The sequence below is a fragment of the Zosterops lateralis genome (genome assembly GCF_965231275.1).
Source record: "Zosterops lateralis genome assembly, chromosome: 3".
Lineage (NCBI taxonomy): Eukaryota > Metazoa > Chordata > Aves > Passeriformes > Zosteropidae > Zosterops > Zosterops lateralis.
Genome location: NC_139764.1, coordinates 41,416,637 through 41,432,834, shown reverse-complemented (window position 1 = coordinate 41,432,834; position 16,198 = coordinate 41,416,637). Strand labels below are relative to the sequence as shown.

At 35.1% G+C, this 16,198-nt stretch overlaps 1 protein-coding gene across 1 annotated transcript in view; it reads right to left on the bottom strand.

Moving 5' to 3' along the window:
• TTC13 (tetratricopeptide repeat domain 13) overlaps nucleotides 1-16,198 on the bottom strand; it is a 37,584-nt gene that overhangs the window by 20,444 nt on the left and 942 nt on the right. Inside the window, exons 2-9 of the mRNA XM_083855982.1 lie at nucleotides 13,334-13,428; nucleotides 10,515-10,590; nucleotides 7,635-7,705; nucleotides 5,293-5,358; nucleotides 4,224-4,316; nucleotides 3,041-3,157; nucleotides 2,103-2,213; nucleotides 539-621 (exon numbers count right to left, since the gene is read on the bottom strand). Of these exons, the coding sequence (XP_083712108.1) occupies nucleotides 539-621; nucleotides 2,103-2,213; nucleotides 3,041-3,157; nucleotides 4,224-4,316; nucleotides 5,293-5,358; nucleotides 7,635-7,705; nucleotides 10,515-10,590; nucleotides 13,334-13,428 (712 nt within the window). The remainder of the gene's footprint in view (nucleotides 1-538; nucleotides 622-2,102; nucleotides 2,214-3,040; nucleotides 3,158-4,223; nucleotides 4,317-5,292; nucleotides 5,359-7,634; nucleotides 7,706-10,514; nucleotides 10,591-13,333; nucleotides 13,429-16,198) is intronic.

The window sequence follows — 16,198 nt, the reverse complement described above, 5'->3', positions numbered from 1 at the left end:
TAATTTAATTTATTATAGTTTTTTAGTTCAGTACACTGATTTAAGATTATTATATTAGACAAAATTAATTCAAACAAGAGCAACTCTAGAATAACAAGATTTACTAGTTTTAAATACATTTGCCAGCAAGTATTTTTAGCAGAATAGTGATTAACCACAGCTCTTTAGTTTCAAATAAATATCTGAAGAGCAAAGCCACTATATTTGAAGCAGGATTTGATCAGCTATAGTTCATGTTGTATTAAACCTTTCCATCATTTAAAAATCATTTAGCATACCTAAAACATCTTACTGGAAACTGCCATTTAACTAACCTTTGAGTCTGGAAGACTCAAAGAGATAAATTAAAAATACAAAGCAAACATAGAAATTATTTATATTGAACATATCCTGACATAGCCATACCAGCTGCTGGAGCTACCAACTATCACATTTGATTTTGCACAATTTTGTAACAAATGTGTAAAACTTAGAGTGCATTTTAAAGAACACAACCAGATGAAAAAATTACTTTAGAACTGCTTCTGAATGTAAGTACCTGTAGGCTTGTCCCAGACTTTTATATGCATCTATGAAGTCTGCTTTCTGCTTCAGAGCTTCTTTGAAGGATTCAATGGCTTCCTACAGAAAGGGACCAACAGAAAAAATTGTAACTTACTACATTCATTAGATTTCAGTAACCTCAGTAGCTACTAGCTATGGAATTTACAGTTATATATCAAAAGCTTTGGAAGGAACAAACAAGGCATGAATTTATTACAAAATCTATAGAGTAAAAATTATTACATAATAAATGAAATATTGAAACATTCTTTACAGTAGTGACATATTTAGCTGGAAGTTTTTTTTTTTTGTCTAATCTGCAGCAGGAATGTGCAATTCTTTTAGTATTTTAATAGAGTTCAAAGATGAAATCCCTTCAGAGTTTGCTTTCAAAGATCAGTCGGGTCCCTAAGGCAAAGCAGTCTCTCCTCACAGTCTTCCTTCTTCATTCATAATGTACCTTTTAAGTTTTGAAGGCCAAAAGAGTCCTTCAAATCTGCACTCTGCCTTTAATTGTCTTATTGCTTTCTTTGTTATTTCCTCAGTTGGAAACATTCTCTTGAGGGATTACAGAGTAAGGGATCATCTTCACACAATAGCGTGTACTGAAGCTATTACTGTTGTGAGGAATACAATGTAATAAAAACAAAAGCTAACAAACTAAGCATGTGGTTAATGAAATACTACTCTTCATGTGGTAAAAGAATCTGATTAAGAACTCAGTTTTTCAAACTAGAGTGGCTACACAAACTGGAATATTCAACACTGAGACTTAGAATTAAGGATGGAATAATCAACTACTTTATATTACGAAGGAATGCCTAAAAAGCATCTTGAAGTTTTCAGTGAAATAAATTAGATGCCGTAAGGAAAGAATTGCTGGTATGTTTAGTCAACTTAAAAATTCTTATTTAGAAAAACTATCAACTCTCTTCTGAGCACTACAATGTGCACAAAAATACCCACTGAACAAAAATGTAGGACAATCAGCTAAAACTACTAATAGAGTACTAATAAAGATATGGGAACAACTTACTTCCCTGCCAATTTTAGAAATTGAAGGAGCAATTCTATTCCCTCAAGTTAGATATCAGCCTTCCACAAAAAACATACAACTGAAATAAATATGCATAAATGCAAGTCTCTACCAGCACTTTCCTTGATTACTCCCAAGCTCATTCAAGGACGAGTTCAGAGTAATTTTTCTCTTCATCCCTCTCCCTCTCACAAAATGTAGGAAATCTTCATTTAATTTTGAAATCTTTGAACATAATCATACAAATACTAGTAGAGGTGCTAAACACAAATATCTTTAAAAGTACTCCTTGAACATGTCTGTTATCACTGATCTACTGAGGTTCAACAAGACCTGCAGTATTTACATATCATATCATATCATGGAATCTTTTTTATTTTGCTTGCACTCTTTTACCTCAAAAATATCCCTTAAGTAAAAGAAAATACATATATCAGCACCAACGATATTTCTAATATTTTACGGAAATAACTTCAAATAAAGGGTACTGTTCTACATGAACAGTTGTTTAATACAGATTTACCTTCAAAAGTCCTCTGTGAAAGAAGGTTAAGCCTTTATAAAGCATAGCTATAGGCTGATTTTTGTTCAGTTCCAGTGAGCGCTGAAAATCTTCATGGGCTGTTGCATAATCCTATGAAAAAGAAGATTTCAGATGACACAGAAAACACCACACAAATAAACAGGAATACGTATTTATATTTTCATAAAAGTAAACTACAGAATTTTGTTCAGTATATAAAGTCAGTCTCAGGGCTAAACATCAATGAATCAACTACGAATTAGAACATCAACGAATGCACAATTCACTTCCAACTTTTACAGGAAGTGCTGTATAAAACACAGTAAAATTAATGGAAAAATAGCTGGAAACAAACAGTGAAATCTGAAGAATCAAGCAGGAAATCAGCTATCTAGTATTCACACAATCTTCAAAGATAAAGCTACTTATCCTACATTAGAGCTTAAAGAACAACATACACAGATCACATAGCAAAATGGGATGTTAGCATTTTTGTAGAGGTTTTTTGCTTATTGTGAGGAGTGTGTTTTTCTTAAGTATATAGAGGACTTACTGCCTTGGACATAACTATTTTCCTTTTTAGACTAGTGTTTATCAATACTAATTAAATGTAGCTGCAGGTTATAAATCAAGTCAAAGTCTTTATTCACATCCTACTCCTCAAACACAAAAGAATTTGAGGTGCATGCAAGATACTTGTCCTCTGATTCTCTCCATTAAATAGATTTGCAAATGAAATACTTAGAGAATACTTCTGAACTGTCAGAAAGCCAGCTACAGGAGAATTAGGGTTTTTGTTATTATACTGGTTTGGGTTTTTTTTTAATTAAATAGGAAAGAAGTTCTAGAACAAAAGTAACAACTACCACAGAAGTCAACAAAATAATGAACAACATCCCCACAACCAAAGCCAAAGAGAATCCCCAAAATCCACTAACCTCAGATATGAAGTAAAGGGTACCTCTGTGCCAGTAGAGCGTAGCTGATGGTTGTAGCTGAATAGCTTTGGTGAAATCTGATAATGCTTCACTGATTCGTCCTAGTGCAGACAATATCTAAGAGTATAAAACCAAAACACAGTTTAGAGCAGACAGACTGAAGAGATTTGTTTTAGAAATATGAACATTATTCTTTTCCATGTTCAGCTGTAACAGAGTAATAGTATTTCCTAGAATAGGCTGGAAAGTTCCACTATAAATTTCAGTAATTATGGCTTTTAAACCCCTATGAAAGAGTAAATCTGAAAGAACTTTTCTCAAAACTCTCAGTGTACATGAACATCACCACATTTGCAGAAACCCTATATTCCAAATTAAAAAACAGTCTGTCAAAACAAAATACTCAATTTCAAGCTATTTCAACATATTCAAATGAAAATGTAATTAACGTATTCTCCCAAGCCTTATTTGAAAGAAACATTCCACCAATGGAAAATGATCCATTTCCAATTATTTGAATGCCTTTCACATTTTTAGATCGAGGTTCACAAGTGTACTAAGAGATCACTAAAAACATAAAAACTGTGAATATTATGGCAGCTATTTTTATCAGAATGCTGACTAATATTTATACTTTTGGTTTGTCTACAAAGCTGCTTCTTGACATTCATTTTCTGTAATTTAGTTAGCAAAACAAAACTTAATTTTCAGAATAAAAATATATGTGGGTTGGAATGATTTTTAAATTACATGCACAAATCTAAACCCAAAACATTGCATTTTTTTTAAAAAATGGTATTTTAACAACTACTATTCACAGTAGATTTAGTAAGATGACAAAAGGTGCAAACAGTAAGCTTCAAGAGATATTTTGATTAATTTCATTAAAAAAACCAAAACACCTAAACACAAATTATTGCTATACAGTATGTCAGAAACTGAACACTTAAACATAATATATGCCATTCCATTGGCTAGAGTAACTCTATATGGTCAATACCTTATTTTAAAACTAAATATTCCACAAATTATACTGTTTGAGAGGAAATATGTATATTTTAAAAGAAAGGAGGAATGTTCAGAGAACACCAAGCTTTACTCATTAAATCAGTTAAGATATAATTGGAAACACTGTATAATTGCAACTTCTCCAAAAGTCTGAAGAGACATAAAAAATGCTCACTTCTGCTCGCTGTTCAAGTACTTCAGGATGATCTGGTTCTAGACTAATCACCCTACTGAGCTCAAACAGAGCAAGTTCAGCATTTTTCATATCCTGAAAAGGAGGAAAAATAAACAAGGTGAACAACTGTGCATACTTAGACTAATATACTCTCAAGATGAAGGACAACTAGATTGGCTAAGTGTCTGAAAGTGTAACAGTTTATATTAAAAGCCCTTCACACCTCTGCTAAAAACATCAAGATTGCATTATTCTGCAAAGAATATGCTACAAACAACAAAACTAAACCTTGTACACATCATCTTTGTGTTGAACATCTAAAAATCTATTAATTTAACTCTGTGAATAAATATTAGATTTATAGCTCCAAAGGAACCCTGCTTGGCAGCAAAGCTGGTTCAAGCTCCCACATGGACTCCAGCACAGAGGCACACACACACCCAGCAGTGTTATCATCAGCACCGTCTGCAACTTAAGCCAAGCAGTCCTGATAAATGGGGTGATGCCAACAGCATCCTCCCTATCTAAAATTCAAGGTGCTATACTTACCAATTGCATAAGCAATCAAAAAGCAATGTGAAATCAACTGTATTGGAAGAGCTGACAATGTTCCCAAGCTGCAATAAAAGACTTTTTCATTTCCAAACACACCTTAAATGTGGTGATGAATTCAGTGGGACTTCATAAACCTGTCTCTCAGGGGCAAGGCACTGCCTGTTATCTGAACAGGCAATTCTTTCAAGAAGCTGTGGCTCACAGCCTTACTATCTGCCACTCACAACAGTGCCTTATCTTCTCCTTTGGCACAGTTATGTTGTGCAGCTTTACTTCCACAGTCTCACAAAGCAAACGTACCCATGGCCTGAGCATTATGATCTGCTGCATCCCTCTGTGTTATACAGTGCATCGATCAAAGAACAGACTCCTCATGGAAGCAGGACAACACAAAGACTAATTTAGGGTGTACTTAACATGTTCTAACCAGCCTAGTTATTCCTGTTACATGCTCTCTTATAGTTGAGCCTCAAATAATTAATTTGGGTATTAATTTAAAAAAATATCTACTCACATGTAGTCCTTTTTTTCCGTATGCTATCCCTCGTCCATAAATCGCACTAACCAGCTCTGGTTCTTCCTGTTAAACAAATAAAATATTAATTTGTGGTGTGGGTTTTTTGGTTTCTTCAATATGTATTTAATTTTAGCTGATCTAAAATAGTAAGCAATGAACAATCACAGCTGCCAGGCAAAGAAGTTTATTGTATTACAGTCCATACTTTCGTTTGCTCACAACTTCCAATTCAATTTAATGGAATTGTTCTAGAGTATTTGTCTGGTAAAAAAGCCAAACAGAGTGCAGTTATAGTGCCACTGACCATCTACCAGAAGCTTTTACACAGTGTACATTAGAATAGATTAAAATACACAGTAATCATTAGAATATTCTGTTACCCAATCTTCATTAGTTGTAACCTCAGTGGTAATTATGTAACTTCTTCTGTCTCATGCCACTGAGATAAGAAACATACAATTTGGACACTCAAAGCTTACTTTGTATGCAATTTAAATTTGAGATTTAAAATTTGGGAGCAAGATATTATGGCATCCTGATGAAATTCATATTCAGACAGCAACTAAAATCAGAAGTATTCTACCAAAATAGTTCTGCAAAATTCAAACCAACTTTCCTTGAGTTAGATTTGATTTTGATTTTGTGACTTTCCTACTTGGGCACTTAGGGAGGATACACCCTACAAAGTAAATCTACTTCTTGTGTTATGTCATTTACTCCAACCACATTTTCCCATACAAATTTCAAGAACTACACAGCAAAACTGTTTTGTCAACACAACAATGCCTATGCAGTCGGTTTCCCTGAAAACCAGTCAGGAATCACACCATCTTCACAACCTGCAAGCAACACAGCTGTGCTACAAAAGTTTGTAGCACAAGCCTGGTCTTATTTAATTGCAACATCTGCCAAGGAACAAACTGTTTCCGAAGAAACAAACTCTGCTGTGGACAAAACAACAGAATACATGGCATATCAATGCTGGCAGCTTGTCAGACTTGAGCTGCTTCCAAGTTTACATTTGACAACATCAACAGTAGGTAACTTCCTACTTTCAATACCATTGCTAAGCGAGGCTGTTCTATTCAATTAAATGTTTTAATGATCACTTTATATGTATTTTAAAATTGCCTTGTGGAAAACAGAGTGAACAATCATGATCACTCTACAGCCTTTCAGGCATATTGTAAGCATGGTACTAAAGCATACTTTAAACTGAGATGTAGGCACTGTAGAAATACTCTACTACATAAACACTTCTCCCAGTATCTTTCTACAGTTGGCGTATCTTGCTTATCTTCACTTGTATTAAGTTTCCTTCTAAATAAAGACAGGAAACAATATGTAAATCCAGTGGTTTTGGAAGCAGGATTTCTCATTAGGGCAAAAAAAACCCCTCATATTAAAACAAATCAAAGATAACACTAAACACCTGTATCAACCAAATAAAAATCGAAGCACACAAAAACTCCAAATGTTCTTGTCCTCAGATAAATTCCCTGGAATAATTCCATTAAATTGCCACACTTCCACTCAATTTAAGAACAAGCCATATGACATTTAAGAAAAAATACATGCTATTATTTTCAGTATTGCTTTCAGCTTGCATTTTTGTACTTTAAACAGTTTAAATGAAAAAATATGCCAATGCTTCTGGATGTTCCAAGTTTTTAGCCATAAAAATGCAGTACTTTGAAATCATCTTTAATTGCATCTTAGAAATTGTTGGGGCTGGTTTTGTTTTAAATGTGACTACCTCCTACTTAACTGCAGAAGATTCTGAATTCTTTATTTTGGTCAGGAAAAACACTCACAATATAAATATTAGTTGTGTTTTATTTATATATTAAACTAATAAAATTCTTACCATTGAAAAAGGATAAAGCCAGCATACAAAATCATTTATCATTGTGAAAGCAATGTGTTACTTGCCACTAGCAACAAATTATCTCTGTCAGGGCTATTTTTCTCATGTTACGGGCAACATGCCGTCACTTAAAAAAGTCTACTTTAAAATATCTCAGCCTACAGAATAAGCAGACAATCTAAGGAACTTCAGCTCTGCAGAGGTCAGATTTCTGAAAACATGTGCTTTTTTGGTCAAAGTGCCATAAAAACTTAATGCCTACAGATGAGAAAAATACTCACCAAATAACCAAGATACTGATCACCCAGTTCTAAGAGTATGCTTATGTTTGGATGGAAAAGAAAATGAATAAACAGTAGAATAATTACTCTCATTTAAAAATCCTTAATTTAATACTTGTTTTATTAAAAGCCATATGTGGCAATGGATATTTTCATTAATTTATTTTTTGGGGTCCAAGCAGAAAACTTACCTGCAGCATTGTTGAAAAATGTTGTATAGCTTCATCATACAAGCCGTTGCCAAACAACACGTAAGCTATTGCTAACAAAACATTAAAAATGTAAATAAAACAGAAAAAAATATTCTGACTTTTTAAAATATTAAATGCTACCAAATTGTAAAATGTTTAAGTTCCTACATTGCATTGATGATTACAATAGTCAGAGGATTCCTGAACAGCCACCAGAATGACATAACTTCCCTCAGCCACTCATTAATTACTCAATTCATACAGTGCTCTTCAGAGCTGTTTTGGGGTTTTGTGATTTGTTTGTAGGGTTGTTTTCTTTTTTTCACAAGTTGTTCAGGAAAGGGCCCATGTTTGCTTCTAAAATACTTAGGATCAGGAAAGGTACTATGATCCCTATACAATAACCCTGGATGCTTTCTCAATTAAAAGTGCCACCTGGCTATCACTAACTACTGTTGACAATTTCATTAGGGAAATTCTACTTGTTTGTACACATATTGCTAAACTTTATTAGTCCACAATAATTCCTTCATTTCAATTACCTAGAAATATCTCAACTAAACTGATTTCATTATTTATAAAACTGAAACCGAAAACCAACTGAGTTTTTACCTATGTTATAATTATGAAAAGCTTTCAAGTTCTTGCCCATCTCCCCATTTTGGAGTAGAAGCCAAGTGTTTGAAAAAGAAACAGACCATTAGAAATATGTTCCTGTAATCTCCACAAGATGTAAAAATACAGTCAAAACACAAGACTGGAAAACTGTAGTTGTGCTTGCATGACTGAAGTTCAGTCCTGACAGCTGAATATCTCAAGACTGTTTCATTTTGCATGTTTTAATCTCTCACAGTTCTTAACTCTGAACTAAGCTCTGTCTACACTGTCAACAAAATTCAGTATCTTAAAGACCACAGCTATGAAAGTTAGAGAGAACTTTTCCCCAGGCAGTTTGTTCAAACAGCTGGCAGTGGAACTATGAGCAGGATTTCACCTTTCCCCACTCATAATGAATTTAGCAGTCATCCAAACAGAATGGAAGAGGCACCTCTTAGCTTAGAGGTGCTTGAGAAGAGACAAATAAGTCAGTTAAAGCAAAGGCATTATTAATAGGACACAGACACTTATCTTTCAGGCAGGCAGAGCCACATTGTTTTGGCAGTGTTGCTAAGCACAGTTCATTAAAAAATGAAAACAGTTAAATGAAAGAGAAGTAAGAAATATATTTAATCCAGAGCTTGTCTCACACTCAGAGCACTTCTATTATGAAGAAGAAAATATTTGTGTGCAATATAAGCTTTCTCTTCAATACATAAAAAGTTTCACTTGGCACAAATGCATAGTATTGCCAAAAAAGGAAAAAAATGGGCAGGGTGAAGGACAGGATGGAGAGCTGTTCAATTTTCGTTATTTCGTTCTTCTTCAAGACTATGCAGTTATTAGTATCATCTTTAGGGTTCCAGTTCCAGAACACAGAAAAGCTGGGATGTAAAATAAAGTCAACTCAACCATTCCAGTGTTAAGAAAAAATGTGGAGGATGTGAGATAATCAAGACTTATATTGTCACTCAGTTGTCTTGCTGATAAGGACTGTATTTAGTTTATACAAGACACTTGGAAAAATGCCAAACTGAACTGGGAACTGTCTCTAAAACTATGGCAAGTGGTTGACAGCTAGTAGCTGATACAGTATCAGCTTATTTTTAAACTGTATCTTTTTGATTTTTTTAATCTTTAATATTACAAAAATACAAGTACTTCATTATGAAAAAAATCTAATGGTTAACAATGGGCCATTAGCCGAAGTAATTCAGCCCCAAAATTTCCTTCAGAAGGCCCCATACATTCTGTGCTACTTTTCCTCAGAGCAGTTAAGAGTAGCATGCACAAACAAGGACCAAACCAGGCTCCTCACACCACAATGTCCTTGGACTAAAGTGGGTAGATAGGTGCCAACCTACATGCCAAACACAAGGGCAGAGACCTCCTAGCACAGAAGTGCTTCCAAGTCTACAGAACAGATACTAAAAGTATCAGATATTTTCATCTGAATAGAAGTTTGGTATTCTTTGCAGAATTCTATGAACATAGCTAGGTAGTCTAGGAATATGAAAAAGGATTAAGCCTCCAAATTTTCCTGGATAAATCCATGAAGGTAGAAACTATGTAAAAAAAAATCTTAATTGCTTTAAGTTCATTAGAGAGGAATAAAATCTCCCTTTGCTCTTATATAAAAGATGGTCTGCTGCCTTCCTTGACACACATCCCCAACAATCTCTTCACTGCCTTCTAATACCTCTGCATTTGAAGAAGCAATGTAACTCTAAGTCCTTTGAGAAAAGTATTTCCTGTTCATTTATTTGAAATGCCCCCCCCCCTTTTTTTTTTTTTTGTGCTGAGTGTGCTTTGAAAAAACTTCAAGTAGCAGCCTAGGACATTATTCAGAAAGTCTTCCTGCTGCTTGTAAGTTTTAATGGGAGGAGTGTGGAGACGGGAAACAGATCCAAGATCTATGCTTCATAGAAAGCATATTGCATGGGTAGAATTTTCTGGATGTTTGAACAGTTTTAGTCATCAATAATCACAGAAAAATGGAGACAGGAAGTAGCTGAGCCTGTTAAAAAAGACTTAATCAGAATTCTTTTTGAACAGCTGCTTAAGCATGCACAGTGAAGATTCTAGTGAAGAAAGCAGGAAAGGTTTTTTAGCAACAGAGGTAAGTATTTCCTTTATACAACCAAAGAAAACTTGCTGCATTTCCAGAGTTATTAAGACCAATTTGAAGTTAATGCATCACTTCAATCATCAATTTTTCAGAACATTTAGTGCTAATAATTAGCACATCATTCACCTGCACAAACTTTATATAAAATACCTTACCCAATTCTTCATTTGTGTTGTCATTATCAGTAGCAAATGGAAATCGTTTTTGCTCTGCAAGCAACTTCGCCTGACTCTGTAAAACATCATGTTTTCAAGTGTTCAGCAAACACAAAATTTAACAGAAAATCCATGTCTCAAATCCTTAAGAGAATGCCTTAAAACACAAAGTTAAGACTAATGTGATTTCGCTAAGGTAACTGGTATCAAGTTCATTCCTAGTCTTCCACAGGGAGAAAAGCTTCTCTTCAGCCAGATGCTGCTGTTTTCTGCTCTAACATAAAGGTAACCAAACCTCAGGAAGAATACTGTCAGCATTTCACCAGGGACTGATGTAATATACTGTATTATATTTGCTTAAGGTGAATTTTTCAGGCCTTTTTAAGACACCTTATTTTGTATGAAAGTTTATTCTATTTACCCTGTAATTATGCCTTTGTCTCCTGCAAAAGGAAGAGTACTGCGGAAGAGTAAAATGCTGAAAATAAACACTGAAAAGAGTAGCACTGCATCAATATAGGAAAGTTTAACTTCACAATGCCACTCTAAAGAGCCTGTCCTTTCAACAAGGACCTTCTATCAGTTTTACACTTTGTTGAAATTGTAGCCTTATCTGGGATGCCTGTTCCCTAAATAACATAGAAATCTATAGATTTCTATTATTTCTATTCCCTAAATAACCTATAGAAATCAATACTGTCAAAGACAAGCCCCCCAGAAATGTAGAAATACTCAGCTCTGTTTATTTCCACAAGTACTTTCCATAGATAATTGTAAGCCTACCGGAGTAGTTTATGCTAGAAAAATACAAAATGTTCATTTAAATTAATAGGCCTTTCAAACTGTTTTAGGAAACAAGAAAAGGGAAAAAATAACATCTCTCTCCATTCAGCTCTCTTCTTTCAATTCAACTAAACAGCTAATTTCCACTACTGTATTTTAAGGTTGTTTTGCCTGTCCAATCAAAAGCAGTCACATTATTTGTGTCCACGACCCAGATATTTTGTTTATCTACAAAGTGCTGAAGTTAAATGGCCAAGTCCCATTGGACAGTTTTTGCCCTGTGGGTCTAATGATGAGGAGAATGTTTGGTCTGCTCTAAGAACTTGAGTATTTTGGAAAGCATGAATGATTAGCAAATGGATTTTACAAGCTTTTTTTTTTTTTTTTTTTTTAACTGCGCTTGAAGGTGATGTGTTAGCTCTACATTACATTGTAACACCGAAAATTGTTACTCCACCTGTACCTGCACCTCTACAGTGATGGAGTGCGGCAGTTATTTCCCTTATAGAGGGAAATAACTTATAGAGAAAAGCCATTAAAAAAACCAGCACAAAAATGAGCAGGGTTCAACAGATATAACAATAAGAAAACTAAATCTGCATTGCAATCCATATGCATCTACAAACACAACATTTTTATATTAGCAATGGCCTTAGTGTAATATTCAGAAAATGGCCTTTAACGCTTCGCTCTGCAAAATATTATTCTTCTACAATTGTCTTAATATTAGGAAAAACACCACAACATTTTTACTGGAGGACAACATGTTCCTTGGTGGATTTACAAAAACAGATCTACACATCTTTGTCTGCACACAAAGATAAGCTATAGCAAGATTCCATACTGGTACTGGAAAATAAGCCACCAGGAGAAGAATCTTACAATACATTAGAATAATTTCCTGTGGATTACTGAACTGCATGTGACAGCAAGAGAAGTACCACTAACTCATCTGTTTTGTCATTACAGAGTAACAGAACCGTTGGGGTGGTAGAGAAAGTGGTTTCACACTTCCTCAACAAACTCTGAAGCCAGGTACAGGTTAAAATGTCAGTCATTCTGTCTTCAAGAAACATGAGAATTTTCATCATAGCACCATATCTCAACAGGTTTAATTCTTGCTCTCTTTAAAACAACCAGTTTGGTTTTCTTTAACAGGGAAATTTCTTACCAACAAATATATATTTCACTGTGATAGCAAGAATTGTTGGCACTGTTGGACAAGACTAGAAAGATCTTCTGACCAATATATGATGAAGCCTAAGGAGAATATTTAAATTAAATAATTGGCTTAGTGGATTTGCAGTACAGCAGTTTTAATTCCAAGTGCCACCTTTGGAGAAGTTGCTTCCAGTTATAATATTGCTTACACACTCCCTCATAGCCAATAATTTCTAAAAAAAATGCCAAGGCTACTTTGTATATTCACATGGAAATCATTTGAAGATTTTCAACACCTGTACTCTACTGGACTGAAGATGTAACATCAAACCTGTGTTCTCAAAAGGCTAAGAGTAGTGTTGCAAGAAAACCCAAATTCCAAAATAATCCTCTTGAGGCCTCTCTACCAAAAACTACTCTTCTTTTGTTAGAACATTCTTCACATGCCAGGTCAGTATCACATTTAGTGAAATACGGTCTGGAGCCTCTAACCCATCTTTGGGCAATGTTACTCCTGTAAAGACTGAAAGTCATTACTCTTACTTCTGCAAGTGTTTTATGGTAAACCTCAGGAAGTTAATCTGGGTAGAAACTAATGCACCTCCCCCTTTTTCAGGCAGTCGCTGCACCTCCAAAACCAAAAAATTAATTGGTTGATTAATTGAGGTAAAGATTAGATCCCAGTGACAACATCTGCTTCAACTAGTTGATAGCCCTAAAGACTCATGACAGATTACTACAAAGTAACATTTTTATGAGCAACTTGAGTTTATTCATACTTAATTTCGGGCAGCTATGCCTATTGATTAAAAGATTCTATTTGCATTTATTTCTCTATTAAAACTATTTTGTATGCTGTATTCTTGGTAACATACCAGAATTTTTTCTGTATTCAGGGAAAGCATAGATTCACAAGACGACGATCCTCCTATGTCACAATCTGATTCATGGAAGAGCAAAAACGATGAATCTGGGAGAAAAGAGAGAAAATACCTTTAGGAACTCACAGAGTTACATACATATTCTATTATTACAGCTCACATTTCCTCATGTTTGGCTGAACACCTTCCCCACTGGGCATCCCACAGGGCAAGACTTTCATGAAGCGCTTTCTGCCCACAGCACTACACCCGCACAGCCAGGAAGCAACAGCTGACAGGACAGCCTTTACTTAATTAGTTTTATCCCTACTCATGCTTATGCTTTTGGTTAAAAATAAAGAGGCGCTAAAAAATGGGGCAGAGGTATAAAAAAGGAGGAAGCTGGAAGCAAATAACAAAAGTTTAGGGTAGGCATGACCCCTTTCATCATTATGATTCCATTCTCTCACCCAAAAAATAACAGATGAAATTATCATACCAATCCCACAGAGGAAAATAAATTGAACGGACCATAAAGAGGTAGGGAAAAAGCTGCAGGAAACAGAAGTATAAAAACTGTAAAAAGCAGCCAGAATAATGAACTGTAAATGACTGAACCTACACAAAGGTAAGCTACTAAGAATGCAAAGTGTAAGACTGACTCATTTCTCTAAAAAGTCAAACATAGCTTGTTGGCATAGCAGAGAAAAAGTTCAAGATATCAAATAAAGAAGTAACAATAATAATCAACAATATCCCCTCAGACTGATAGACTACAGAAGCCACTACTTCCCCTACATGGTGCTTTTAATTGCTACAGCAATAGAATCGTTGACTTTCAAATCTTGGGATCCTAAAGCTTCTATCATCTTTAAACATTCCAAGAGTAAACAGGAAAAAACAAATATACGGTATTATCTCCTTGAATCCATGTCACAAATACCAAATTTTATCATCTCTTTTAATGTTTGTAAATCTAAGCTTGATGCTAAGTTTGAAAGGCTGGGAGGCAGGGTGTGCTCTTATATTTTTACTTCTTAAGGATTGCAGTTAGTTAATTCCCCATCTCTCACAAGCACAGAGCTAAAAGAGAAAAAGAAACAGTCTTCTTGTAAAGAGAAGTCAAAGCAACATCTAAAATCATTCCCTGTAAACAGGAACTTGGATCTACATTGAGCCATAAACAATAACCAGTGGGAGAAGTTTTACAACAAAAGCAAGGGTGGTAAAAGCAGAAGGTCAAAGTTTAAAGTCAGTCCTGTAAGAAGTGGCCAACCACTCATAGTAAAAGAGCACTACCAGCACGAGGTTTCATCACTGCCCTTTGTTCTTCACATTGGCCAAACACTCCTGTGCTATGCCAGCGTTATTAACATGTTACTTCTTCCTGTTGGTGCTTGTGATTCAGTAACTTAAAGAGTTTTGGCTGCAGATTCACCAGGAAACTTTCACTTCAGACATCAAAACAAAGAGGCGCAGACGTGGCCTACCTCTGGAATAATTTTCTTCACAACAGCAAGGATTAGTGAAGGAATTTTTTGGAAGATGGTAGGGAATAAGACAGCCAAGCCACAAGCTTGATACAAGCTACAGCAGGGAAAGGCCCCTTCAAATCTTGCAGTTCTTGGGGCAACAAACTGCTTTACTCATAGGGGAAAATGGATCTGCCTTTGTCTGCAAGTCAGACACAATCAAAACTGAACCACATTAACAACTTCATGAAAAACTAGAAACACCAACCAGATAAAGTACTTTGGACCTAGTAGTAGGCTCCAGGGAAGACCTCCAGAGGTCTTTTTTGAGACCAAAAAAATATCTTAGGTTCTGTGCAAGTTGCACTAAAACAAAGACAAGAGCTTAAGGGAATTCTTCAATTGGCAGTTCATTTAGTCCTAACACTAATACAGCAAGGAGTGAGTTGGTGTACAGCTATTTGAAGGTACATATGTTGTTCTGTAACTAGGGGCTCTCTTATGATCAGTGCATGAAAAGTACCTGAGACACCTGATGATTCAAGCAGAATTCTTTGTTTCAATCCTAGTTACACCGGTTTCTTTAAAACAACATCCACACTTAAATCAGAATCTAATCTTCCAAATCCACCTCTGAAGGAGCACCTTGAGTTAATCATTCATGTCAGGTCTAGTAACAGATGTAATCAAGTGCTTTGCCATTTATTAACTTGTCAGGTATACAGATTTTTATCTCAACACTGGGTGAAAGTCTTCTTGTTTTATGTTTAAGCTTGAATAATTTGTAGCAACAGTTACCTGAGATAACTTTCACAAACTGATTTCATGTTTAGGTACCACATTTAAGTGGATTATACTAGTTTTATATTAGTTAGGGACTATGGGAATTGTTGATACAAGCACAGGCTTTATGAAATAAAGGGCAGGAAAAAAATCACAAACCCATGCTGACAGCTAAGAAGTCACAACACATCACTGGTTATTCTCTTATACATAATTTAGTATCACATTCCAAGCCACTAATAAACCTTTTTCTTCATCTGTATTATGCACAAATTGTGATTTAGACTGGCATTTTTGTATGGCCCATTCACACCATGCTCAAGGATCAACAATTGTAACACATTAAGCCACATAATCCACATGCAAAAGATATTCAAGCACCTAAAAATAAATAGTTTTAACTATGCCTGTATTACAAGACATCAATTAACCTGAAAAATAGCAGAAGATCTGATACCCAAATTCGGCACTCATAAAGAGAAGCATTCAGTTCACCAGTAAAACACATAGAACTGTAGCTGAAATTAAATCAAGCCACATCTCATCCACTGAAACATGGAACTGATATGGTTGGAAGAGACCTGTGGAGATCATTCAGTCCAACCCTCCTGCAGGGTCACCTTGA